This window comes from Vulpes lagopus, chromosome 10 (genome assembly GCF_018345385.1).
Source record: "Vulpes lagopus strain Blue_001 chromosome 10, ASM1834538v1, whole genome shotgun sequence".
Lineage (NCBI taxonomy): Eukaryota > Metazoa > Chordata > Mammalia > Carnivora > Canidae > Vulpes > Vulpes lagopus.
The window spans coordinates 82,073,679-82,101,229 of record NC_054833.1 but is presented as its reverse complement, the minus strand read 5'-3'; the positions used below and the strand labels follow the sequence as shown (position 1 = coordinate 82,101,229).

The 27,551-nt window shown below is 57.2% G+C and overlaps 1 protein-coding gene across 9 annotated transcripts in view; it reads right to left on the bottom strand.

Annotated features, from left to right (window-relative positions):
* LRP8 (LDL receptor related protein 8) overlaps positions 1 to 26,808 on the bottom strand; it is a 79,466-nt gene extending 52,658 nt beyond the window's left edge. For all 9 annotated transcript variants that reach the window (XM_041772400.1, XM_041772403.1, XM_041772404.1 and 6 more), the window contains exons 1-2: positions 26,677 to 26,808; positions 25,860 to 25,979 (exon numbers count right to left, since the gene is read on the bottom strand). In XM_041772400.1, coding sequence (XP_041628334.1) covers positions 25,860 to 25,979; positions 26,677 to 26,797 — 241 coding nt within the window. In that variant the 5' untranslated portion in view covers positions 26,798 to 26,808. The remainder of the gene's footprint in view (positions 1 to 25,859; positions 25,980 to 26,676) is intronic.
* Between the last annotated feature and the right edge of the window lie 743 nt (positions 26,809 to 27,551).

Genomic DNA, 27,551 nt, shown 5'->3' with positions numbered 1-27,551 from the left:
GTGGGAACTGTGGCTCTGTCCCTAGGCCCTGTAAGGCCACTCTGCGCAGAGGCTGCAGGTGGGAGCCATAAAACCAGAGCCAGTTGCCGTTGCTCCGCTGGAATCCTCTCCATAATCAGAAAACCATCCTTCCTGGTCCTGCCAGGTTCCCACCTCCCCAGGAAGATGACCAGTGTCCCAGCACAATCCTCATGGACACCTCAAGCTACACTGCTAATTGCTCTGGCTCCATCCCTGGCTCCCATGGCTTCCACATCCACACAAGGGTCATGGACAAACCGTGGGCTTTCCCACCAGCTACCTTGACTGACACAGCTCTGCCAGGCAGGAGGTGCTGCATCCCTCTCTCCTCCCTCCTCAAGACCAGCTCAAGAACCTTTTTTTTCTTTTTAAAGATTTATTTATTTATTTATTTATTTGAGAGACAGAGCACGAGCAGGGGGAGGGGCAGAGGGAGAGAATCTCAAGTAGTCTCTGAGCAGAGCATGGTGCTTGACTCAGGGCTTGATCCCACGACCCTGAGATCATGACCTAAGCCAAAATCTAGAGTCGGATCCTCAACGGACTGAGCCCCCCAAGCATCTACTACTGACGGTGTCTGACCATGCCCTCTACAGCCAACAAGGCAGAGAGGTGTGGAGACCCAGCCTGGGGCCCACAGGGCCCGAGCACTCAGGGAAAGCATTTACAAACTCCATTCCCATGGCTGTTTATTTGGCTGCCATATTTCTGGCAGGTCAGATGTGGGCAGTGCCCGTAGCAAGCCCTTCCAGACTACACCCACCCTGGCGGCCGGCAGCGAGGTGAAGATCTGCAGCCCTGCAGAACAGCATTCATCTCCCTGTCAACGGCCTGGGGAGGCCTCCCCTCCACTAGACCGGAGCACAGTGAGAGCTCAGTAAGTCATCCCAGTGATGCGGTCAGCCAGCCGTATGTGGCCCAGCTACCCACCATGACGCCAGCCTCAGGCAGAAGCAAACCCTCCCTGTCTCATCTTAGCGGGGCCCTTGGCTACAGGAAAGCCCTTCACAGGGCTTCCCTGGGGGAGGCCTTCCACAAACCCAGGCTTGGGCTGGGGAAGAGGAGTTCCGAGTGGCCGGGGCCTCGGAGCTTCCCCTGCAGGCTTTCCCTGACTTCTGTGGTGGCCTTGGACCAATCTCTTACCCTCCCTGTGCCTCAGTCTCCACATCTAGACGTGGGAGGAGAAAGGAGTCAGGTTTGTCATGTGTGTCCTTCATGGGCCTGCCTTGGGCCCTCACCAGGTCAAGAACGGGAGGAACAAATGAAGGAAGGGCTCTCCAGGCCTGCAGGCAGGGCTGAGCACAGTCAGCACCTGCTTCCAGGAGGGGCAGAAGGGTGCAGCTGGCTGACAGGGACAGCAGAGGAGGTAACTGGTTCTGGGTGGCTGTTCCATGGGGAGAGGGGAAGGGCCCTGGAAGTCGGGGCCACAGAGGAGCAGCAGACCTGGGAGGGGGATATGGGGGGCTGCTGTGAGGATGGAGACTGTCTGGTTGGAAACTTGGCAGAGTCCAGCAGGAATGTGCAGAACTAAGATCCCAAATGGAGGTGGTGCTGATGGCATATGGGACCCCAGCTCCCTGCCCCTAGCTCTCTCCTGGGCCCTGCTCTTCACAGCAGTTCTATGAGGGGGCACACGGGGTACAGGGCATCACTCCCTTTGAGAGATGAGACAGCAAAGCCCTAGAAAAGTAATGGATTGTCCCAAGGTGACAGGGCTCAAGCAGAACCAGACTAGGCATTTTTATCCATAATACTCTCTAAGGAAATTGAGGGGGGTGAGGTTGCCGTGTGGCCTCAGCCATGCCCCCCATTTGAGGAGTCTCAGTGCCCTGGTTGAAGACAAGGGCACTGAACTTGGGGGTGTTGGCCCTCCCAGCACCTCCCGTCTCTGCAAGTGGAGACAGCTGGCAGGGTGGAGGGCAGGGCTGGGAGCCCAGGCTGGACCTCGGGGAAGGGGTGCTTTTGGTTGACAGCAGTGGGGACTGGGGACTCTGGTTTGATCCAGAAGTCAAAGTTTGATTCTAAAAGCAGACGGAGAAGGTGGTTTCTTTTTTTCTTTCTTTCTTTTTTTTTTTTTTTTTTGGTGTCTTGGTCCTTCTGGAATGCAGTGGGGTCCACTCTCCGAAGCCCCTCAACATCCTGGGGAGGGGGCTAGGAATGGAAATGTGAAAACCCATTCCCATTGGATGTGGGAATGTAGGACATGGGAATGTGGGAACCCTGCCCAGCAGGTTCCTGGGGGAGCTGGCCCCTGGGCCTCCAGCTCCCACATCACGCTGAGCACCTCGGGCTGCTGATGTTTTGTCCAGTGGGCAGGCGGCCTACACTGTCAGCAGGGCACTCGATGTCCTGGAACCACGGTGTGACTACAGGGAAGCTACTTAACCTCCCAGAGTCTCGGCTCCCTCACCTATTAAATGGGGTTAACCCTAACTACACCCCTTGGAGGGCACAGATCACGGGAGATTGCAGGTGTTGAAATTATCTGGTGAACTGTACAGCCCACCAAGGCAATGCAGCTCTTGTCCATGACTGTGTGGTTTCTTACCATCACCTCCACTGACCTTCCTGCTGGGACTTCGGAGGAGAACTTCGTTGCCTCCCTGCTGGAAGGGGAGAGGCCAAGGGCAAGTACACAAGGGGCTCGGTTCAGATAGGAGAATGCTCTGGGTCCCCCGAGGTGCCGGGAGGTGGCCAGTGCAGACGGGGCCATGGGGGGCGGGACGGTAGATTACAAGCAGAACATACCTAGAGTCAGGCCCCGGAGGCCATCTGGTCCAACTCTTACATTTTGGGGAAACGGAGGCCAGAGAGGGCCTAGCCTACCCAGAGGTCACACTCCCAAGGCAGCCTCAGCAAAGCAATTACATTCCTTCCCAAGACCCAGTCGTGGAGCAGAACTAACTGCAGCCTGAGAGACTCGCAGTCATAAAACAGACTCTTAGAATCACTGAACAGACATTTCAATTCTAGGAAAGGCCCTTGGAATCTTAACACACATGGTCTAAAACGCACTTGCACCCAAATGGCCCAGGGTTAGCACCGTGGATGCGGAGAAGCTGTCCAACTCTGAAATCATGGAGAGAATCTTAAACCCGCGGACAGAAGACAGAGCCCCAGAAGGTTCTCATCCAGGCGCCAGGACTGGCAAAGGCCTGCCCCTTCCCCCACCCAGTGCAGGAATCCTCTGTTCCCACTGCTGACATATGGCCATCCTGCCCTCTTGAATGCTCTCAGCGACAGGGGACTCAGTCAGCTGTGCCGGCTGGAGGCTGGACGCGTTCCTTCCTCTTGAACAGAGAGGGAAATAAGTTCTCAACAGGAGATCCCCACTTTGTACAAATGGGTTTTTCACCCCTCCTTGTTCTTTGGCTCTGGTCAGAAAGATTCCTAGGGAAGTGGAAAGGAGCCAAGAGCTGCCACAAAATGACTTTAACCACCAGACAGGCTGGTAATAGGTTTCGGTGGGAAAAAAGGAAGGAGAGGAGCGATTAATTCCAACTTGCTACGCGATAAAGGAAATTAAAGCATAATACCGAGAAGGCAGCAATTCTATTAACCTGTATGGAATACCAATTACTTCAGTCTTCTCAAAATTGCTAGAAATAAAGAGAAAACCCCAAAAGAGAATGTGATTGTGGCCCAGGGCTCATCTGGATTAGGCTGTTTGTTTGCCCTGGCACCCTAATGATGGGAATGAGAAAAAATTCCCCGTTTCCTGGGAGACGGCCGTGCTGGAGTTGGGGAGGAAAGGCAGGCCCACGCACGCGTTGCCACTGGACTGCTTGGCAAAGAGCTCAGGGCAGAGGGGTCCCCAGGCGCCCTTCAGGGAGAGCTTGGTGCAAGGGTCCCCAGGGCCTCCCCGTGTTCCACACCCTCAGTCCTGTGCTTGAGTAGGGGGTCCAATGACCCCCTACTCTAACTGGAAAGTCTTAGATCTCCATTGCTGGAAGCCAGAAGACTCAAGCCAGGGGCCTACTGTATACCAGGTGCCCTGCTAGCTGCCGGCAAGCCCTGAAGTCTGGAAAGACCTTCAGAGCTGGCCACATCTCAGGGTGCTCCAGAGCTGGGGCTCAGGGCTCTGGCTGAGACCACCCACCTACCTGGGCAGAGTTAATGGCATGGATACCACTCACTGCCTCCAGCCAGGGGCCCAGCAGGACAGGTATGAGGCCTGGCCTCTGGGCCACATCTAGGCAGGAAACAGTGGAGAAGGGGGTGGGCAGGTGCCCGCAGATCCTCACATCCTGCCCAGGCCTTGGCCATCTCTGCCGCTGCTCACCCCTTACCCTGAGGTTCTGAGCCAGCATGGTAACTCCAACAAGACAGGTCCCAACACAGCATGAGTGAATGGGAAGCCACTTCTGAAATAGCCTGCTCTGTGAACATGCCCATTGCTCAGGGACTTCCAGCCGCTTCCACCTTGTCTTCAAGTAGACACTGTTTCCTAGCACTGAGGTTTGGCCATACTGGTCTGCTGCCCACTACAGCCCCCCTCCCACCAGGAGCAGGTTAAGGAACCAGGGCTAACATCCTAGATCCCCTCCCCTTAGCAGCTACGTGACCACCAGCAGGTGACTTGACCTCTCAGAGCCTGGGTTTTCCTCATCTAAAATTGTGATGGTGAATCCTGACTTGCAGGGTACTTGGTTGTGAGATTCGTCTATCGGCTGACATACGGCTGGCACTCAGAAGATATCTAGGATATTCTAACATTTCAGAAAATAGAAATATTAGAAAATGTTCAGTGATGGAAAGTACAACTTTTCTCAGTGGCTCTCCCTTTCCCTGACTCTGTACATAGTAGTAGGTCCTTGAGATGTTCCCATTATGGTTACTAAAGGGCATCGGGAGGCCTAACCTCTGTCATCCACGGGCCTCCAGGTTCTTCCTAAGGTAGTTTTTCCATGTCTAAGTAGGAAGGCGGTTCCCTGCAGAGCCGCATCAGGGCGGGCAAGGTGGAAGGTGCTCCACGGCCCATTTCTGGGTAAATGATGAGCCTGTCCAAGGTCAAGCTCATGGGAGGCTGGGGGGGTCAGGGGGTCACACAGGCTCATACATCTTCCTCATTCTCTGGACGCTCCCCCTCTACTATGAAGTCTTCCATGTCCCCATGTGGGACCCAAGGCCTCTTTTGGTCATGGACTCATCACCCTGGATCATTGTCACTCAACTATCTTTCCCCACCAGCCTAGCAACTCACCAGAGGTAGGATAGGTCTACACGGTGGGCAGTGAAGGGACACTTAGGGAATGTGTATGGGACAAACGAATGAGTCAATGAACACAAGCAATCTTGAGGCCTGGGTCTTTTCTATCTATACAGAATTTACAAACCATATTCAGCACACTGCATTCTGCATACACAGTAAAAACAATCATTGTTAATCCACTGCTTTAAAAGTCCTCCATTTATGCATAATGACCCGGGCTTCAGGGGATCCCACGTTCTCTCCAGTTGGTTGGTTGGCACTCCCACATCCTCCCCCCAGCAACAAGAAACTCCTTATGTCCCCTTTCTTCCTTTCTAAAGACACAGCCATAGTACCAAGGAGAATAGAGCTAGGAGCCAAGAGGCCTGGGTTCTGGTACCAACCATAGGGCTGTGTGGCCTTGAGCATGTTACTCACCCTCTCTGGGCCTTAGTATCACACCTGTTGGATAAAGGGTGAGTCCCACTGCTTTATGGGTCCCGTTCTTGCTCTACTTCATTATTATATGGGAGGCTGGAGCTGCGGGACAGTGCTAGCACCCAGGTTGATGGTTCTGGGGAAAGGTTCACGATCTGCAAAGCTAGGGAGGGCACCAGCCTCCTTTTAGGGTGCCACCTCCTAGCCATCTCCTTAGAGAACTCTGGGGACATGTGGCCCTGATTATGGTCCAGACCCTCATCTATCCACTGCACCTCAGGGTTTACAAGGCTTTTTGTATACACCTCTCTTCATTGAGTTCTTATAACCACCCTGTGAGGCTCAGAGAGACAAGACAGGCCTAGTCCCTGCAGCTTTATATCTGCCCAGTGTCCTGACCTGATGCCACCTCCTTGCCAGCACAGTGGCCTGGCTGCCTCCTTCCCCAAATGGAAAGGACGTGGGGTCTGCAGTGCAAGTCCTGACCTTGCCCCCTGAGCAGCCCTGAGAAATGGGGGTGGTACTGTCTCAAGAACATCTCCAAGTCACCATGAAAATTCAACAGCATAAAAGATGCCAAAGGCAAGAGACACTGGCCAGCAGAGCAGAATGAGCATGGCACAGCCAGTTCCAGAGCCTGAGTGCCAGTCCTGGCCCCTCCACACCTTGGTTCTCTGCTTGGGCAGGCCTGGGCTTCCCCATCTGTCAAAAGGGGAACAAGACCCTCCGCGCCTGCCCCCTGCAGGCCACGTGTGTACTTGCCAAAGCCACCCGGCTCTCCCCTGTGCGAGGCCACTCTGTGATCTCCACCTCAGCCAGGAGGGTTGAGGTCTGCCCCCTCTCTGCACACAGCCCAGCATGACCGCCCCCAAAAGTGAGACCTGAAGTGTGCTCAGACAGGCGTGCAGACCCTCAGGCACATGCACATGGCATGTGTACTCTCGTATGAGCACACGCACATACAGAAAGGCACACCTTGCACACTGAGATGTGCCCCACACACCAAACATACCCAGACACACACGCCACACCGTGCACACACGCCACAGCACACGGACTGCACACCCACACATGCACAGGTGGCTTCACATGACATTCACACACTATAGACAAATATGCATAGATTTTCCTGCTTCTCACACGACAGCCAGATGGTGGGATTCTCCCAGAGGGCTACCATTTAATGCTCTAATTAATTAAAAAAAATTCTAGGTACGCAGAGCCTGGGTTTGTTCCAAACGTCTCAGGCATGGCACAGCTCAAAGCCAAGGAGAGAAGCAGGTCCGAGGGGAGGACTGTGGGGCCAGGGACTCAGGAGACGCTATATCCCGCCCTGGAGGGTTGATACCTAGCCTAGGAAGGGGGGCTGGGCTCCAGGGCCATCTGCCAAGACATGAGCCTGGTCCTGGTTCTAAGACTGCCCCACAACCCGGGACAGGGACAGACTCCTTCACAGCATCCCTGGCAGGGCTGTCCGGCCTCGGCAGACCAGGGGCTCGGTCCCTGAGGAGGCCACTAAACTCCTGTCAAACTGCACGGCAGTTCTGGAGCTCGAGTCCAGATCCAAATTCCCTCTTTAGGGACCCTACTGTGTGAGGCAGTCTGGGAGGAAACAAAGCACAGAGCTCCATCGTCTGCAGCATGAGATGGATGAGGGTAAAGATAATGGGCAGGTCCGGAGGGACTTGCGATACCCTGTCCTCCCACTTACATGCCTCCAGGGAGGGGGAGCTCACTACATGCCCCAGCAGCCTGCTCTGACTGGCCCGGAGTCCATCCTCTCCCGGTCTCCCGCTGAGCCCCGGCTGCTCTCTGGGCCACAGGGCCCAGGCGTGTCAGGCTGGCAGGAACCACGCCGCACGCACCCCAGCCTTCCCTCTGACTTTCCCGGGGGCACGTGCTTTGCTGCTGAGTGTTTGGGAAAACGCAGCAATAAATTTACCGCCTCACTTATGAGTAATTTGCTGTCAGGAGCTCTGCGTAAGCAGAGGACTGAATTAACGAGGCTTAATTAACATTAATGTTGTGACAGATCTCAACCCTAGCTGGAAATCCCCCCTCCTCGCAGCCCCGGCCCTCGCCTGCCGTTTCGGGGCTCCTGTGGGAGGTGACAGGCCCAGGGAGGGCTCTGGGAGCGGTTGATGGACGTGATGTGGGAGGAGGGGGTGCTGCCTCCTTCCTAGGATTAGGAGGGATTTGGGATCTGGGGGCTGGAAGCCTGCAAGAGCTCAGCCAGGAGCTTCTGCAATTCTAATTCCAAAGGAGCTTTCAGGTTAAGTCCTTCATCCTCGCCTGGTGCGGTGGCAAATATGTAGACCTCAGAGGCTGAGCCGCCAGGGCTCGAACTCGCCACTCACACACTGCGTCTCCCTACCCCTGTGCCTCGCCACCCCCCCAGCAGAGGGCTGGGGGTGTCAGGGGATTCACGAGGCCACCCACAGAGGGTGTTCTGGGATCTTCATCTCAGCCACTCCCTCCTGAGTGATTACTGTGCCCTGTGGTCATCACCTCATCTAATCCTCCGACAGGCCTTTGAGGAGAGGATTGCTAGTACCCCACTGTACAGACGACAGACTCGAGGCACTGAGAGGGCAGTGATAGTCCAAGGGGGTGAGCAAGCAGAGCAACCCAGTACACTCACTGGAGAGCCAGTGGGTAACTAAAGAGCCAAGGTGAGGGGTGAACTCAGTCGGTGGGGCCATGTGGGGTGGGCACAGGGCCTGGCAGTAATGTTTGTGGAATCAGTCTATGAATGACGGAAAAAGCAGAGAGTTGCATCCCACCAAAGGGGGGCCCAGGAACCTGTTTCTCCACCACTAAGACTTACTAAGCTGCCACCCCCGCCCCCCCGAGTGCCCAGCCAGTGACAGGCTCTGGAGAAGAGATAAATGTGGTGGAAAGTGCATGCTCTGCTCTCAGGATTGGTACCACTGTCTTCTCCTGGCATTCCCCCAGGGCACCCAGCTGAGGTCTGGCACGAGGTGGACACACTATAATTTATCATTAATGACTGCCATTATTAATATTAATGGGGAGGATAATTCCGGCCAGGACCAATATCAAGGAGCAGCAGAAGACCCAGCTCCCCCCCACCTACCTGACAGCTTGGCCCAGCCACGGTAAGATCCCTGGGTGCCACCCTGCTCTCAAGGCGAGGACAGGCTCTGAGCTTCAGGTCCCAGGTGTCTCCCGAAGGACTGCCTGGTTGAAACCCTAGTGTCAAAGATCTGCCCAGGAGTAGTGTGGGGAGGAAGGTAGGGGCAGATCCACCTCCAGAGCATGGCCCCTCTTCAGCCCTGCCAAGCCCCACATATTCCCAAACTCTGCCACAGAACCTGCCCACCCAGCCGCCCCTCACCTCCTGACTTAGACATCAGCCACATGACCTCAAGCCACCTGCTACCTTCTACCTCATTCCTCTCCTCTGTAAGACGGGGGATAAAACAGTACCTATCGAACAGGGCTGATGGGAGATCAGATGAGCTACTCTCAGGCATGGAGTAAAGGTCGATAAATGACAGCTGTGATTACTGATAACCTACAGATCAGTCGTGGTGGAGACCCAGCCCTGTCCGATGCCACCAAAGAGCCAGATGAGCTGGGGGATGTCTCTGGTCCGCAAGGCTGCTCTAAGGCAGCATGGTCAGCAAGGGGCTCTGTGTGGCCCCTGTGACAGGTCTGGGACCCATGAGGCCTTTCAAGGACAGAATCAGAAAGAACACTGTTTCTGGAAATAGAGCTGCCATATGAGGAAGTGAGGTCTCCACCTCAGAAGGTGTGCAAGCAAGGATCCATCCATTCACTGAACAAGCATCCACTGAACCCCCCCTGTGTGTGAGGCCCTGTGTTGGGCACGGGGTGCTGGAAAAGATGGCAGTGACCTAACTCTGCCTGGGGAAACCCACACTCTATAAAGGGATGCTGAAGGTGCCAGTCTCCCTGGAACAGGCCTGTCCACTCCTCCTTGAAGCCTAGAGAAAAATCAAGAGGCCTTTGGAAACCCCCAGGCTAAGTTCTGGCCCTGCAGACATGAGGCCAGGCCCCACCTGCTCTGAGCCCCCCATGGCCCCAAGGGCCTCCTGGTGCCCATGCTCTCCTGTCCTGGTCCACCCTGACCACAGCTCAGCCCCAGCCCCCGGAGCACCGGTCCAGCCCAACACTCAGTGTCCCCTGGGGTAGGGCCTCACTGACACAGGATATGGAAAGAGAGGAGTGGCCGTCTGCGTTTGGGCAGGGGCAAGGCCATGGCCATTCCCAGGCAGGTGATAGGCTCACCCCTTGCCCATTTTCCTGCCCAGCAGCTTCCATGCCCCTTGGCCACCGCAGTTCCTAGGGAGCTGGCTTCAAGGAAGCCCAGCAGCCAGACCACCAGCTGCTGCCCCCTCCCCATGCAAACCCTGGCCACAAAGCACCCTCCCCCCAGTTCTGCCCGCCTGCGGTGACAGCCTCTTGGCACCAGCTCTCCCCTTCCCTCCATCTGTCAGGAGTTGGTGCAGACAGACTGTGAGAACCACAAGAGGAAGTAGCTGCTCTGTTTGGCCCCTCCCCCTCCCCCTGCCTCCCCAGCACTCTCCCCCTCCCCCCCCACCCCACATCCATCCTCCCGTCTCCCGTTCCCCCCTCCTCCCCGTGTCTTCCTTTCCCTTCCATCTGTCTCCATCTTCTCCTACCAATGAAGACACTGATGAAGGGGGAGTGGGGAGAGAAGAAGGACCATCCAGCCAGTGACCCCCACTTACTTGTAACCACCACACACCACGGCAGAGACTCAGCACCCATTTGTTTTCACACCTGCACCCCGTGGGCCTATGGGCCTATGGGTCTCCATCCGTCCAAGTGGTGCAGTAGATCCTGCCAGGCCCACCTCCCATGGGTACCAGGAGCCCAGAGGCAACACATGGGAAGGGCCTAATGAACTGTAGAGCCTTGTGCAAGTTCTTGGTGTCCTCAGTTTCTTCCCATTTAACACAGGAAATACTCCTCTTGGGAGTGGTGAGGCCGGAATGGGACATGAACAAACAGAAACACGGCTTGAAGATTATAAATGGCAGCAGGAAGGTGAGGCTGGGTCACCAAGATGATCCTCACCATATTACTATGAGGTGAGCAGGGCCATGCTGGGGAGACCGAGGCCCAGACACAGCAGTCACAAAGCTGTATCAGATGCAGGATCAGAACAATGGCCAAGTGCCCTGGCCCTGTCCACACCAGCACCCTGACCAGGATACTCTGAGCTCCTCCGGGCCTTCCAAGGGGCTCTACATCTCCTTGAATTCTCCCAAATTGCGGAAGGGTCAGCTTTTTCTTTCTTCTCAAGTGAGCCCTGCCCAACCGGGGCAGCAGAACCCACAAGTAATGGGGCAGCCCTGCTGCAGATGTAGAGGGAGTTTGTAGGACACAGGTAGACTGGCACTTTCCGCTGTCAAACCAGGACAGCTGTGAGCCAGCCAGGATGAGTTAGTCACACTGGATGGGGTAGGCCCTGGGCCACACCATGCTGCTGGGCAAATGCAGCCGTGGGCATTTCCCCTGAAACAGAGCAAAACCTGTGCTCACTCCTACCCAGGGAAGCTTAGCCCAAGGCCCCAGAGACCAGATGGAAAGGAAGTTTTCTGATCTAGCTGCAGTTTCAGGGCCATGTCTGACCACAGCACAGATGTACCCAAGGCAAAGGGGAAGTGTCTTGGGCCCTCTACCCCTTTCAGAGCCAAGGTAACTTGAGGTTGCAAGAAGGGAAGCCGATTACTCGAGGTCACACATTGAGTTAGGCGGCCAACGTTCAGAAGACAGGGCCTACTTTCCATCTACAGATCCTCCCCTCTGGCACACGGAACAGGCCTTCAGAGAATGCAGGAGCTCAGACTCAAAAGTTTCACACCAGGCACTTCCCCAGGACTCATAGAGACACCCCTACCTGGCATGTGCCATGTAAGGAACGGAAAGAGGTCGGGAGGGGCACTGGGCACTATGCCTGTGGACCCAGACATAGCTCCATCCTGTCTTCCTCTTCCTCGGGCCCTGGCTGGATCCCCCTGCCCTAATTCCCAAGGCCTGTGGTCTGGTGTGAACCAGACTCATCATCAGACCATCCCAATGCAGAGTGGTAAGGACAGAGAGAAACACAGGGATGGACAGCCCAGAGGACGCCCAGGCCCACCTGGGGCTGGATGGAAAAACTCCCTGGAAATGGTGACTCTTGAGGTCAAGAGCTATTGGACAAGCAGAGAAGAACCTTCCAGGCAGAGGAAACCACATGTGAGAGTATGATGCCCCTGTTGACATTACTCATTTTGGGTAATGCTAGAGAATAAAGTCTTGGCATTTGGGAGGCAAGTAGATGGTGAGGTCTGGGGCTGGAGAGATGCTAGGTACAGGTTAGGTCCTGAAAGGCTCTGAATGTCAGTCAAGCAAACTCGATCCTACAAGTAGTAGATGTCACTGTAGGATGCTGAGCAAGGATAGGACATGCTGGACAGCATTTGACGGCAGAGCAGAGAATGGATTGGAAGGAAGAAAAGAGATTGGGTTGGCAGTGCTAGAGAGGCCCAGGAAGGCCACAGCAGGATGGGGCAAGGACTGGATTTGGCAGGTGGCAGGGGAGGAATCTAAGGACTTAGTGACCCTTAGAAGTGAGAAAGACAGGGGTAGTAACAACTCTTCAGGTTCCTAACCAAGGCCAGAGTGGTGCCCATGCTGCCAATTGGTCTCAGGGCCAGAAGAGGCCCATCTACAGCCCCGAGTGCTTATGTGCTAGGCTGCAGGTCATTGTGGGCTCCGGGAACTGCTGCCTTACTAACCAGGAGACCAAGATGCCTGGAGAGGCATCACTTCACCTGTAGGCAGGGCACCTCTGTCTTCACTCTCACTTCCCTGGGAAGCAGGTCACAGTTACAGGAGGTGAATACGCAGCCTGCCAGGCAGCAGCAGCCCAAGAGGGCAATGGGCCTGACCTGAGGCCTCACAGTATGTCAGTGCCATAGCTGGGAAGGGATGCTAAGCAGGCTTGGGGGTGAAAATAGGCCTCTCTCAGCAGAGGCCCCAGAAACAGAGCTGGTCATAGGATGTAGGCCTGGTCTTACTGGAAAGAAAGAGATTTTCTAACAGAAAGAGCCATCCAGGAACAGAAGAAGTGATGTGGTCAATTAGTGAGCTCCCTGTCCCTGGAGGTATTCAAGCAGAAGTTGGCCATCACCTTCTCCAACTTCCAAGGCTGCTGAGTGGATTTCTGTGTTGGGATCGGGTGGGAAGCCTCCTCTGGCCAAGCTCCTCCGGCCAAATGAGGCTGCCAGTGCAGCTCCAGGAGCCCAGCTCGCTCCCTCACTCACTGAGCACATAACCACCAAGGCCTGCTCTGTGCCAGGCCAAGGACTACAGGCACCAGGAGTGAGGGGGGGTGGTGAAGCTGGAGCCCAGCAGGGGACAGAGGATAGAGGCCGTGGCTGCCCACCGTCTACACCACAGGTCTGCGCCCTCCCCCTAATGGACCGAGCACCCGTATCTTCCTGGGCACACCCGGAGCGCAGACCCCAGGCTGGGCAGGGTCACACACAACGCAGCCTCCTCCCGTGCCCCGCCCTCCCAGAGGTCCCCGAGGCTCTGGACTCATTTCCTCATGAAGTCCCTGGAAGAACTCTTCCTAATGAAACTAGGACAGTAAGTTCTGGCCTGGGGCCACAGGGAAGAAGCAGGGACAAAGAAGCCTTTTTAGGGGCTCCCTGACTCCTCCCATCCCACCTGGCAGTGCAGCAGCTCGGCACAGGAGGGGACGCCTGCAGGACTGGTGAGACATGGAGGCTCAGGGAAGGAGATGAGCAGAAACCTAGCAAACCTTGAGTTGTGCGCTGACCATGGCCAGGCACTGTTCTTCATGCTCTACCCACGTGAACTCACACAGTCCTCCAACCACCTTGCCCAGGTAGGCACTGAGGCCCCCCGTTGTGCAGTTGAGACAAAGGCTCGGAGAGGTGAAGTAACTTGCCCAAGGTGACCCCGCTGGAAAGAGGTGAAGTGTGGACCCGCCCCCCAGCCATCTGGCTCAAGGCCCTGCTGTCAAGTGTCAGAGTGGAGGCTCTCACGGATGGTGCAACACTCGCAGGAGCGGTCAGAGGTAGGAGGACCTGGGAGGGGTCTTCCCGGCTGTGACCCCCACCGGTCTACCCGGCCAGCAAAGGTCTGTAGTCGGGCCCAGACCACGCCAGGGACTCTGAATGGCAAACACTGTCCAAAGGGACTAAAACTCCAGATCCAACTCTCCCTCCCTCCCTCCCAGTACAGATGGGGAGAATGAGGCCCAGGGGAGGGGGGGGAATGAGGCCCAGGGGAGGGCAGAGACTCACCTATCACTCAGCAAGTCAGTGACAAGGAGAGGCTGCCTAGGTCCCGGTGCAAGGGCACTGAGAGCCGGGGTGGACTGGCTCTCTGTAGGGTTCAGTGACCGCACAGAGCCCTCCACTCCCAGCACAGAATCTGCAAGTGTGGACGAACATAAGGCCAGGGAGCGGGAGGGCGCGGGGCAGAGCACAGGGGCTGCGACCACACAGGCCGGCAGGCATCTGTGTCCAGGGCGGCCCAGTTCCTGGCTCTGTTTCACTGTGCACAGGCTGGGAAGTACTAATTACTCACTGTACAGAAGCCTGAGGTTCAGGTTTGAGGGAGTTGGCCCAGGGCCTCCAACTAGGATGTGAAAGAACTACAGGTGAGACCCAGGTCTGGGGGGGGAGGGCGCTGGGGGGCCACGGTCCTTCCTGCACCAAAAGGAGCAGTCAGGGGGAGGGGAAAGGACATGATCGCCCATGGCCCTGATACGAAGTCCATACTGACTAGCTCACGGGCATTAAAGAATTGGCCCAGGCTCAGCAAGAGAATAAACCCCCAAGAGGATGCAGGGTGTGCTGATACATGGTCAGGCCTGGCTTTGTGTGTATATATGGCTTAGGCCACGTGCCCTGTGGGACAGGTTGGCTTTAACAGCCGCTGCTCTGGAACTCCTGGCCTCAGGGACCAGGGGGCAGTTCCTCGTGGCCATGCACTTTGGGTCTGGCCATAGCAGACTCCAGCTCCTGCCAACACCCTGGCTCTCAGGGGAAAACAGAAGATTCCCAGAGAACGGGGTCTGAGAGGGATGCCCTCCTCCCAATGAGCAGAGACCCTAAGAGAAGCAGGGACCTGCCAATGTGACTCGGCAAGACGGGAGCTGGAGGGGCAGAGGTGGGCCTCTCATCCGGGCCATGGGGCGATATCAACCTCAGCCCCCTGGGTGGGGGCAGGTGAGGGCCGCAGAAAGGCTGGGGTTAGTGGGAGAGGCTGCCGCGGTGTGGCAGGGGACAGGCTGGGAACAGAGGCCGCTGGCGCCTCTCCAGCTACAAAGAATTCCCTGCCACAAACACCCAGTGGGGGGCTATGGCTTTGGCTCTGCTCCGTGGCCTTGGCGGGCGTGGGAGGAAGAACGTCACCTTGACCCTGCAGCTTTGTGTGTCCAAACTGTCACCTGCCTCCCGATGCACCGGGTCTGGGAGCGCACTCACCCTACCTGCACACGTGTGCTGGTGCACACGGCTCAGAGAGGGCTCTGAGGTGACAGGGGCGGCAGATGGTAGCTTGGGGTCCAGGAAGTAGAAGAGGGAGGGGCGAGCGCCGGTCTGACTGTCCCTGGATTCGGGCCACCAGGAAAGCCCACCCTTGGCCACCAGCTATTCACCCAACCCCGATGGGGCCTTCCTGCCTCTCATCAGCTGCCAACTCTCTGATGTTAACCTGGACCCGGTGAACTAAGGCCCTTTCTGGACAACTAACAGTGCCAGGCCTGTAGTGAACCAGTTCTCCTTGGCCTCATCTGCTCAGCCAGCTACCCCAGGCCACCCGGGAAGCAGTCACCCTGGGGTCCCCCAAGCTGACAGGAGCAGAAATGAGAGGATTCCTAGAACTTCCCAGTCTGAGAAGCTACTGTTCTCCCCAGCGGCTGATTCTCCCGCCTGGCCAGCTGACCTACATCTTTCCTGCTGCCATTTGAGCAGCTTCGCCTCGTGTCTTTGGCAGAGGAGGAGGGAAGCTGCTGACCGTCCCTTGTGCTGGGCCGTTCCCTGCACAGGGATCATAGGCTCGGGAAGGGGAACAGGGATGCTCATTTTCAGGGCCAGGTGCTGAACCCTGGCCTGCACACCTCTGAGAGGGGGGGCTTATTATCCCTGATTCACGGACCAAGGATCAAAGGCTCAGAATGTAAGACCCACACTAGGAACCCCAGCTACCCATGGGGCTGGGGGGCCTGGCTATTTCACTCCATTACTGCAATGCCTCCAACCCAATCGATCTTGGGCATGAGAAGCAGGCAAAAGGGAAAGTGGCCCAAAGAACCTGGGCCTCAGGGCTGAGTTCTAGAAGTAGATCCTAAAAAGCAGGTGCCCTCCATCTGCTTGTCTGGAATCCACCCACTGAACCAGCTCTGCTGCCACGAACGCCCCTCACCAGGCAGTAAGGAGCTCGAGGCCCATAGCCTCCCCTGCCACCCAGGCCAGGACTGGCCCTGAGCCAGTTCCAGGGAGGAGTCGCTCAGAGTGCTGGGTGCAGTGGAGGTGGAGCAAGAACTAATGGGGAAAGGGAAAGGGAAAATAAAATTCAGACAGGAAGAGACACTTGCCTAGGGTCACTCATCAAGTTACAGGCAGAGACAGCTACAACTATTACAATGCTGCAGGGATGGATTTCTAGAAATATCTGGAGAAGAATGAAGACTGGTTTTGTTCCCTTTTGTTTTCTTTGGCGGGGGTGAGGAGTCCTTGGGGCCAGAACACGGTTGTCTTTTCTCCTGGCCTGGCTTTTGGTGCTCTCAATCTGGCTACTTTGTCTGCCCTGTGAGGCCAACATGAGAGCGCCCTGTGCTCAAGAAAGAGGAAGCTCCTGCCGGCTGCCTGCCTGGCGATACTGCCATGCTTGACAGTATCCTTCCTCGGAATCCATCCAAAGGACGAATGCGCAAAGGTATATACAGTGCGAGGGCGCATATCCCAGCACCACGTCACAGGGTGGGATGAAGCAACTGAACACGTGTCATTCGATAGGAAACTCTGTCGCTAAGTTATGGACAATTCCTGCAGTGCACTACTCTCTACGCCTTGGAGCGAGGAGAAGAAGCTCCGTAATTGACAAGGAAAGCCACATTTGGCGTGGGGAGAAGACCGTTAGCATTAACACATCCTCATTTTTGTTAAATGAAAAAAATACACATGTTCACACACTCCAGCTCACATGCAGAGAAACACCTGGGAGGTGATGCTGCTTCCATAATCGTACAGCCAAGGGGGGCGGTCACCTTCCTCTTTCTGCTGGTGTGTTTCGTAAAATTCTAAGTAGAAGATTACTTTTGCATAATCAAAATAGTTTCTTTTTTATTTTTAAAAGATTTTATTTGAGAGAGAGAGACAGAGAGAGCACGAGCAGGGGGAGGAGCAGAGGGAGAGGGAGAGGCAGACTCCCCACTGAGCAGGGAGCCAGACACAGGGCTCAATCCCAGGACCCTGAGATCATGACCTGAGCCGAAGGCAGATGCTTAACTGACTGAGCCACGAGGGGCCCTCTTAATCAAAATTATTTCCATTGGAAAAATAAATAAAATCAACTGAGGCGGGCTTCAGCTTCAGCACTGCCGGCAACTAGCTTTGTGGCCCTGGGGATGCCTGGTGCCTTCCCTAAGACTCAGTTTCTACATCAGGAAAATGGGGATGATAATTAACTCCTACATCACCCTCTTCCAAGGATGGCCATGAGGCACAAACCCACAAAGGCCATATTGCGTGGTTCTCACAGGCTGAGAGGGCTGGCACTGAAATCATCTCCAAGGCAGCAGGGGATGATCTTGGCCTCATGACCACTCCTGTGGACCTAGACTGGTAGTCCCCAGAGAGGCTTTGGGTGTCTGTCCTGCTGTGTTCCAAGCCACAGGTGTATGGAGGGTGGGAGGCGTCGTGGGAACCGGAGCCTCCTGGCTCTGCCTCTCTGGGTGAGTCTCCCAGTCACCAGAGCACATTCTGAGGGACCTGACGCTATGCTGAGTTCTGCACCCCTAAGGCAGCCAATCTGTGGGCCTCTGGGCTGGGCCCTGCCAGGGACACTGAGGTTACAGCAGGTGCAGCAGGTGGGGAGCTCACAGCCAGAGCCCCTTCCTGAGCCACTCAAGCTAAGGGGCAGTCCCTGGGGTCTGTGCCATAAGGCAGCCTGTGAGGAGTCGGACAAGCACGGCTGGGGGTTAACAGGAGCCCCAGCTCCTGCCCGAGAGCACCCAGAGGCCAGAGCCACACAGGAGGGAGCCAGTACACCCACTGGCAGCAGGGGCCAGCAAGAAGGGTGCGTGGGGCACCTGGAAAGGCCGCACTGTCGCTGTTGTGACTGGGATGTGAGAATGTCTAGACTTCCTTTCCCTTGTGACAGCCTGGAGCCAGACAGCTGAGGCTCAGTCCTGCCACTGCCCGGCCGGGCTGCCCTGAGCAAGGGACCTCACTCCTTTCCTTTGTGAAGTGCTGCCATGACCCCTCCCCATCCCGGCTGAGAAGGTCTTGCCCGAGAAAGCCCTCAGCGGCAGGCACGCTCCTTAACTCCTGTTACAACAAACACCAGTATTTTAGAGCAGCTCCCAGCAATCCAGGAGCAGGCCCTAGCCCCTTCTCGCACAGGAGCCTGTGCCCAGCCCTGGTCCTGAAACACCTTCTTCCCTGACCCAGCAGGGCACGGAGAGGGCAGGGGCAGCAGAGAGGGGAGCGTACAGTCTCCACCCAGTCCAGCCCAGGGAACTGAAGACATCTGCTTTTGGGAATGGGCCCCTGATGACAGCTAGGGCCGATCTCTGGACACCGGGGTCCTGGCTGCAGCTTCTGGAGCCTGAGGCTGGGAAAGCTCCCAAGTTTGCAGGGTGAGCACTGCAAAGCCGGTGTGCACGTGCAAGGGAAGGAAGCAACCCTGTGTAACTGCCAATAAAGCCAGGAGCCTGAATGAGGTCCCTGTGGGATACCCAGCTCCCTTCTTGGGCCTCAAGGGCCCCCCAGCTGACCAATATCAGCTTCTCACCCTCAAAAGTAGGTGACATTTTCTCAGTCATGTTTATGCCTTCGCATGCCATTCCCCAAAAGCCTCCTCTGTGCCAGGCCTTGTGCTTATTTCAAACTGCTCAGACTCTCCCAAACAGCCTGGGGTTCCTACGAGGAGTAACTGGACACAGAAAAGGTTATTAGAAAGCTGGGGAAGGCTCCGTGGAGGTGGCAGTGAGCTAGGATTTGAAGGATGGGTAGTAATCAGTAAGTGCAAAGACCCAGAACCAGGAACATGCATGGGAGGTTCAGAGAAATGAAGACCACACCTTGATGGTCTCGATGGATGCTCTTGATGACTCAGGCTCTTGAACTTTCCTGGAGGAAGCACCCTTCCACTCCTAGAGCGACTCACCTGTATTGGTGACAATCTGCTGAGTCCTCAGTTTCCCTATCTGTACAGGCAAAACAGTAATCTCCACCTCAAAAGCAATAGTCAGGACAGGCCTTAGAAATTGTAGAGGGTCATACCCACAGGAGGCTGCACCCGGGGCCACCATATGTAGAGGCTTCATGGGGTCTCCAGAGGGGAGAGGCCCCCCCCCAGTCCAGAAACCTGTAGCCCAGGGAGGCATTGATGGACATCGCCGCCACTTACCCACTTTCTCTACATCCTCCGAGTCCCAGGCCTTCTGACCCCACTAGAGTAGACAAGCACTCAGAAAGGAAGAAGTCTGAGGAAGAGTCTAGGCTCCAGAGCAGATGTGAATCTAATCCTGACTCCACTATTTATGCCTCGTGACACTACCAAGTCACATCTCTCTGAGCCTCAGTTTTGTCATCTTTAAAATGGGAATAATAAGAAAAAACGGTCTCTCCGGGTTGTGAGCTAATGACTGCAAACTGCCCAACGTGGTGCCAGGCATGGGTTAAGAAGTCGGGATCTGTTATGAGTAATTCCCTCTAGGGAGCTACTTCTTTTAGAATCCCTAGTGCCCAGCACAAGGTTGGCAGAGCAGACCATGTGGAAAAGAATCTGAGACAGAGGGAAGCACAAGGACATGCTGTGGGAGCTCAGGGACCAGGAAGCTGGAGGACCAGGGGTCAGGGAAGGCAATCTGGGGGAGGTGGCATGCCCACCAGGCCTCCAAAGATGGGGTGATCTGGATATGCAAGATCTGTGGGGCCCCAGGTCTGGCTTCCTGGGGGTGGAGCTAGCCCAGGCCTCTGACTACCAGCCCTGGGGCCAGGAGAGCTTCTACTTGGTTACATCCCTGAGGTGGACCAGCCAGGTCCACACACCGTCCTGCTCCCCACAGGGCATCTGCTTCACCTGCTGTTATTTCTCCAAGGAGGGAAAAGCTATCAAGCCAACTACCAGCCTGATACCTAGGGAGGACAAAGCCAACCTACTCCAGGTCTGTGGCACCTGGGATCCCTGCAGCCTGAGAAAGCCAAGGCACTCATGGAGCAGAACTCTTTTGTCCCAGGAGGGCCTGTGGGAAAACCCATGGGAGACTCAACCAGACATGGGGGCACAGTTCTGGATCTAGAAGACAGGGAAGCTTGGGGCCTGCTGGGCAGAGCCCTGGGGGGCTGTAGGTCTTCCTCCCCTTCCCAGGCACAGCCAGGAGGAAAGGAACACTGGCCAGACAGGACTGAAACCTGCTTCCGGACCAACAAAGGGCCAGAGGGACGCCATCCTCTGCCTCTCCCAGGGCCCCACACCACCCATCCACTGGGACCAATCAGGCTTTTTGATTCATTTCTTCCCTCAGCCCCTCCCAGGGCACCTTCCAGCCCTTTCCAGGTCCATCTCAGTGGCCTTGGGACCACATCTGCCATAGCTGGGCAATCAGCTGCAGGAACCTTCAGATATCAGGCTAAGCAAATGGGGGCAGGGGAAGCAGGGGGGATCTTGGGTAGCCTACAGAGCAGCACTACCCCCCCCCCCCCCCCCGGCCAAGTTAGGTACCTAGAGACCTCAGTGAAGCTCCTCCCTCTGAGAATGATCATACCTATTACCATTCATTGAACACCTGCTGCTCACCAGACACATTATCTCATTTAACCCTCACAATGTCTTTGGAAGGGAGAGACTATCATCACCCCTATCAACCAAAGGTCAAAGCTAGGATACACACACCTTGTGTGATCTTATGTGTCTGATTTAGGGCCCCATTGAGTATTTCTACATGGCTCCCTAAGTCCCTTCTCTCTCTCAACTCCTAATCTTGACCTTGAGAATAGAGGGTAGCAGGGAGGGTTTCCTGGAGGAGATAATACCTGCACTGAATCTTCTAAGATGGCAATAAGAAGGTAGCCAGCTGAGGTTGCAGAAAGACTGTCCCAGGCAGATGGAAAGACATGTGCGAAAAGGCCTGGAGGTGAGAAGCAGTAGGAAGGCAGGAGTGAGATGGAAACTACCGTTCAGGGTTGCAGGCTTCTAGGAAGAGGCTGGGGGAGAGCGGCAACAGGGGCCAGTCAGAGGACCCAATGCATAGGTGTCTAGGTTGACTTTCCCCTATGGGTGTGTGGAGGGCTCAGGAAGACTGTGGATGGTGGAAAAGCCTGGTTGATAGGACTTCACAGGCAGAAATAAGCCATACGGTCCATCCAACAGGACATGAAGCGGGCGTGGGGTCAGGAGAGTGAGAACGGGGCCAAGCCCAGGCAGCACGCTGAAGGCAGATACCACTGCAAGCTCCAGCTGGGAGCTGTGGCTGAGCTTTCATTATTTCCAGGGCCTTCCCAGCAAGCCTCGGCGCTTCTGCAGCCCAGCCTTGCCCACTAATGAACCCCCAGCCATGGGAGGCTCAGTGTGCCCACTCTATTAAACCTGGGGTGGAGGGCTGAACAGGTGAAAGAATCTGACCGAAACAAAACTGGTCCACCTGTATCCCCCACCCAGCCCCAAAAAGCAGCACAGAGTTCTTCCCAGAGCTGGGCCAGGGGGTGGGGGTGGCTCAATATCATCTCAAGAAGGGGAAATGGAGATCACAAGGACTTGCCTGAGGTCATCAGTTCATGCTTGAGACAGCACAGGTGGCATAGTTAGGCGCCTGCGTGCACACCCCAGCAATTTCACTTAAAAATCCTATAACCCTCGGGCCAGTTACTTAACCACTCTGTCCTTTTGTGAAATGGTGCTAAGGCAGGTACTTTGGAGACTTGCCCCATTTTACAGAGCCGAGGAGCATGAGGCGGCGCATAGAGAACCTCGGCACAACGCCTGCTCCAATGCAAGTGCTCAGCCAGCGTTCACTGTGGTGGTGGTTGTTACTCTGGGAGAAAAGGGCTGGCCAGAGACCAGAACCCCTGCCTCTGCCCCCAGACACTAAGGAGCAACAGGAAACTGAGGCCAAGGAGCCAAATGGCGTACGTGACCAGGTCCACACCCATGGGTTCCACCCCACTTTGATGGGCTGGGCTGCCCCTGGGCTTCCTTGAACCCAGCCCTCCGGCTTCCAGCCCTTTCCTCCACTTTGAAGGTCTTTTGAGCCTGGAACCGAAGTCCTACTAGCATTTTATTTCCCCATCCTCCTAGTTCTAAGGACATCTCCACTAAGTGCCAAGTCCCACCCACCATGGATGAAGATCAGGACTTTAGCAGGCCTTCGTTTGAGTTCCTGCTCCAACTCTGAGAAGCTGTGTGACTTTGAGGGGGGAGTCATTTCACCTCTGTGAACCCGTTTCCTTCTCCATAATATGGGGACCGTACCACTCATTTTGAAAAGGTAAGCCTGGCGGGAATGGTATTAGGTATCATCTTTTAAGACCTGGATTAGCTATCTCCTCCTCCAGGAAGTCTACCTTGGCTTCCTCCACATAAAAGCTTCCTCCCTCCAGACTCCATCAGCTTTTGGTATTCTTGGGTGGCATTCTGGCCCCTTTGGGAGCTTGTTCTCATGTACCTCACGTAGACTTCACTTACAAATTGCAATGCAGGCCCAGAGAGGTACGGGTGGGGGGCGGTGTCAGGCTCTCTCATGGGGTGGAAGGGTTGGAGCGCCAAAGGAAGGGGTAAGATATAAGACAGAGAGGCTGCTCAGGGAGGAGCCAACAGACTTGAGGAGAGGGTAGTTCAAGGAAATGCAGTTTGGGCAGGCAGCCCAGAACGGGGGTGGGGGCAGGTGGGAAACTCCCCACATGGGGAAGGAGAGGATTATGAAAGACCACTTTCAAACACGTAGCCCGACACAGCCACCCAAAGCCTTCCCACGGGTCCTGTTCTAAGGAGGTATGAACTCATCCCTTCCCTTTGCCGATCATGTCTGAAGACCTTCCACACACAAAACCTACAATGGAGGACAAGCTGCCCCATTGGGCACATGAGGAAACAAGCTCGGAACAACTAGGCCACGTAGGACTGGTAGGAGCCAGAGCCCACCCTCTCACACCAAGCCCTCAAACTCATCTGCTTTTGTTCAAGAACTCTGCACAGGGACTCTCCCCCATCCACTGCAGAAGCAAAGCAGGAGCCCAGATTGGCCATGAGAGCTCCCCTGGTCCCACTGGGGTCATCCAGACACCTTATGCCTTCATTCCTCCATCTGACCCTGAGCCTCACATGGAGATGAAAAGCAACAGGCCCAACATGTGGAGCACAGCTTTCCAGCCCCCGGATCACGCTCTTGGGTCCTCCTGCGCCATACTCCCCACTGCAGAAGACAGTACCCCTGAGCTAGGAGACACATGGATGTCTTAACCAAGTTCTGTCGCTCTCAGCTGTGTGACCTTGGGCAAATCACTCAACGTCTCTGAGATAGCATCCCTATCTACAAAGATGACAAGGACAAACGTCACAGAACAACTGTTACAGAGCCAGGAAGATAAGGTAAAACCAACCCAGAACTGCCATTTCCATTTCCCTGCCTCATCTGTGCCACTCCCCCTGTAAAGGGCCAACACAACTCCAAGGGATGAGACTCACTATAATATTTTACCCCAGCAACGCCATTTTCATCATTTCAACAGCAGCAGGGAAGAAATGGGAAGGGTTATGACTAGGCCTCTTTAAGAACTAAATTCAGGCTCCTACTTAGCAGCTCACTAACTGTGGAGCAAGTAACTTAATCTCTCAATGCCTCGGGATCCCTGGGTGGCTCAGCACTTTGGTGCCTGCCTTTGGCCCAGGGCGCCATCCTGGAGTCCTGGGATCGAGTCCCACGTCAGGCTCCTGGCATGGAGCCTGCTTCTCCCTCTGCTTGTGTCTCTGCCTCTCTCTCTCTCTCTCTCTCTCTGTCTATCATGAATAAATAAATAAATCTTTAAAAAAAAAATCTCTGTGCCTCGGTTTCTTTCTTTTTTAAAAAAAATATTTTATTGGGGATCCCTGGGTGGCTCAGCGGTTTGGCGCCTGCCTTTGGCCTAGGGCGTGATCCTGGAGTCCCGGAATCGAGTCCCGCATCATCAGGCTCCCTGCATGGAGCCTGCTTTTCCCTCTTCCTGTATCTCTGCCTCTTTCTCTGTATCTCTCATGAATAAATAAATAAAATCTTTTTTTTTAAGATTTATTTATTCATGATAGACAGAGAGAGAGAGAGAGAGAGAGAGGTAGAGACACAGGCAGAGGGAGACGCAGGCTCCATGCAGGGAGCCTGATGCGGGACTCAATCCCAGGACCCCAGGATGGTGACCTTAGCTAAAGGCAGACACTCAACCACTGAGCCACCCAGGCACGCCGTCAGCACCTCAGTTTCTTTAGCCTGTGAAAGAGGCCTGTTGAGAGGAGTAGAAGAGTTTATGCAAGATAAGCACTGACCCCAGGGCTGACACACAGGGAACAGTCAGCATATGTTAGTCACATTACTTCCAATTACATTACTAGAACTAGTGCTCAAAAACAGGCCGAGAATCATTAGCCCAAGTGGTCAGGTGAGGAAGTGAAGCCAGGAGGGGAAGATAGGCACAGAGCCAACTCCGGATTGCATCTGGGAAGGCATCCTGAGGCTGACCGGCAAACCCACAAAAAAAGCCTCAAGGACTCAGCAGACCACAGCTGTCCAGGTGGCCCTCTAGCCCTCCTGCCCCTGTGCGGTGCTGTGGATTTGTCCACCTGTTGCCTTCCTGCAGACCCTGCAGGGCTCCCTGACCTGGAAGGTGGGCCTGTTCTCCAAAGCGCCCCAGGGCTGGCCCGGAGCAGAGGCACTCAGTAGCCATGAATATAGGACCACCTGCGTCTATTTCTAGAGTCCCGTTTTTCTGTTCCGGGGGCCACTCTCTGCCAGGGCACTGCCTGCTCACTCACTTCTGCCTGGCAGATATCCGAGACCACGAGAACCCCAAGAGGAAACCTGCAAAGCTGTAGAGCCCCAGGGTACAAGCAGCATGCTGGGCCCAGGCGGCGGCCCGGCGCGCACCACCACCAGCGGAGGGTTCCGAGCAGCCCGGGGATCCTCGGGCCTCTTCTGGAAGCGGAACTCCTTCTCCTGGCTCCCTCCTTCCTGGTCCGCCCGTCGCCTCCCGCCCAGGCCGGGCAGGCAGGCTCCCCAGGGGGCAGAGCAAACTACACCGTGACTAGGCAGAAAGGCGGCGGGAGCCAACCAGCGGCCCGGCCTCACCCGCACTTAGCGCCCCGGGGGGCGCGCGGGGGTGTGACCGGGGCGGGGCCAGGGTAGGGCCCAAGCACCCCGGCGCCCGAAAACTGCACACCCGCCCGCTCCACGATTGGCCGCTCCGGCCACGGGGGCCTATGGGGTGGTCCTCGCCCAGCCAATCAGGGGCCCCGGGGAGCCCATTCATTCACAAAAAAAAAAAAAAAAAAAAAAAAAACGAGCAGGAAAAGGAGCAAGGCGAGGCCCGGAATTGCCGAGAACTTTGAAACACCGGCGCGTTCCGTGGGGCGGACGCCGGAGTCCGGGGGGCCGGCGGCGGAGGCCTGACACTCGTAGGGGCTGTCGCGTCCCGGGCCACAGTCCAGGCCGGCGAGCGGGCGTGGCGGGGGCGAGCCCTCTTCCTGGCCGCTCCGCCCCGGGCTCCGCCCCGAACCCCATTAGGACGCGGCGGCCGCCCGGCTTACTGGGTCACGCCAAGGGCCACCCCACCCCGGACGGCCACACCTGGGCAGCTTCCGGCAGCGAGGCCCACGCGGGCGGCCCCGCGGCTGCAGCCACGTGCGCGCTGGGCAAGCCGCCCCCGCCCCGCCCCCGCAGGTCCCCGCAGGTCCCCGCAGGTCCCCGCAGGCCACTCACGGCAATCGTCCTCGTCGCTGTTGTCGGAGCAGTCGTCGTCCTCGTCGCATCTCCACACGGAGGGGATGCAGCGCTCGTTCCGGCACCGGAACTGGTCCTCTTCGCACACTTTGGCCGGCCCTGCGCGACGGAGAGGGGGCGTGAGCCGGGTCTGCGGACACAGCCCGGCGGCGGGGAGGGTCCCGGGGTGGGGGCGATGTCGCAGCCAACGCCCGCCGCGGCCTCGGGCACCCTCGTGCGGTGCAGGAGGCCGGAAAGGTAACGGGATGGCGGGCTGCTCCGAGGCACCCCAAGGCCAGGCGCACACAATCGGGGCCACACGACTTGGCCAGACCCCCCCCCCCGAACGCTCACCCGCGCTCAACGGCACAGCCCACAGGCAGCCCCAGCGCGCAGCCCTCTCCGCGCCGCGCAGGGGCCGCCGGAAACGCATTGTCGCGGGGAGGTCGCCCGGCTCGGCTCGGCTCGGCGCCGCCGCGGAGCGCGCGTGCCGGGGAGATCCCGCTGCCGGAATCACGCGGCGCCGCGCAAGCCCCCTGGCCGCACGCGCACACACGGACGCACAAAGTTCCCGGCCCGTGGCCCCCACTGGGCCCATCCCCCAGGAGCAGGTGCCAGAAGGCAGGGCCGACGCCACCAGGAGGCGTGGGGGCGGGGGGCCGGGGGCGGGGGCACCCTAAGGACCGCTGGGTCCCGAGAAGCCAGCCCACCAGGCCCGGGCTCGGGGCCCCGCGCACCGCAGCCCGGTGGCCGGCGGGCCGCGCTTTGTTGGCGGCTCCGGCGGCGCGGAGCCGGGCCAGGGACCAGCCTCACGCACCTTGGCCGCCGCGCTGTGCATCCGCCGCCGCCGCGAGATGCTGGAGCCGCAGCGGCAGCAGCAGCAGCAGCAGCACCGGCAGCGCCAGCGGCCGGAGCGCGCCCCGCTCGGGGCGGCCCATGGCGGGCCCCGGGCTCCGGCCGCCGCGCCCCGCGCACCCCGTGCGGCCGCCGCCGCCGCGCCTCAGCCCGCCGAGTCCTTGCCGCGGCGCCGGGGATGCCGCTGCCCCCGCCGCCGCCGCCGCCGCTGCCGCCCGCCCCGGCTCCTCGGCTGCATTTCAAGCAGGTTCGGTGACGCTCGGCGGCGGGGCGGGCTCAGGCTGGGCGCGCGGCCCCGGCCCTGGGCGGCCGCCGCCGGCGCGCGCGCCCCCTCCCGCCGCCTCCTCCGCGCCACGCTCCTCCCGCTGCTGCCGCCGCCGCCTCCTCCCTCCTGTCCTTAGTGCAGTCCCCCCTAGCCTGGCGCGGGTGACCCAGCTGGGGAGCTGGGAGCTGCAGATGCTGGGAAGAGCCAGGCGAGGTCCCCGCCCCAGAGGTAGCACACCGGCCGGGGAAGCAGCGCTGGCTGCCTGGAGGAGGTGACAGGCTAGTAGAAGGCTGGAGGGTGCATAGGAGTAAACCTGGGTGGGAGGGGAGATGACGTTCCCTGGTGCACAGGCCTGGGCAATGTGCGCACGGAGCAGAGGGCACTGGGGGTGGTGAATAAGAGTCAGCATTCCAGGACGCCGGAGATCAGGGAGACGCTGGGGAGCTGGGCCGGACCTCTGCACCCCTGAGCTGCTACCACCCAGATACAGTGCACAGGTGTAGCCAGTTAATGTCCCCATGTGCCTCTGTTCATGTTACATGCTCATGTGGCCATGGCTGAGGACATGAGGC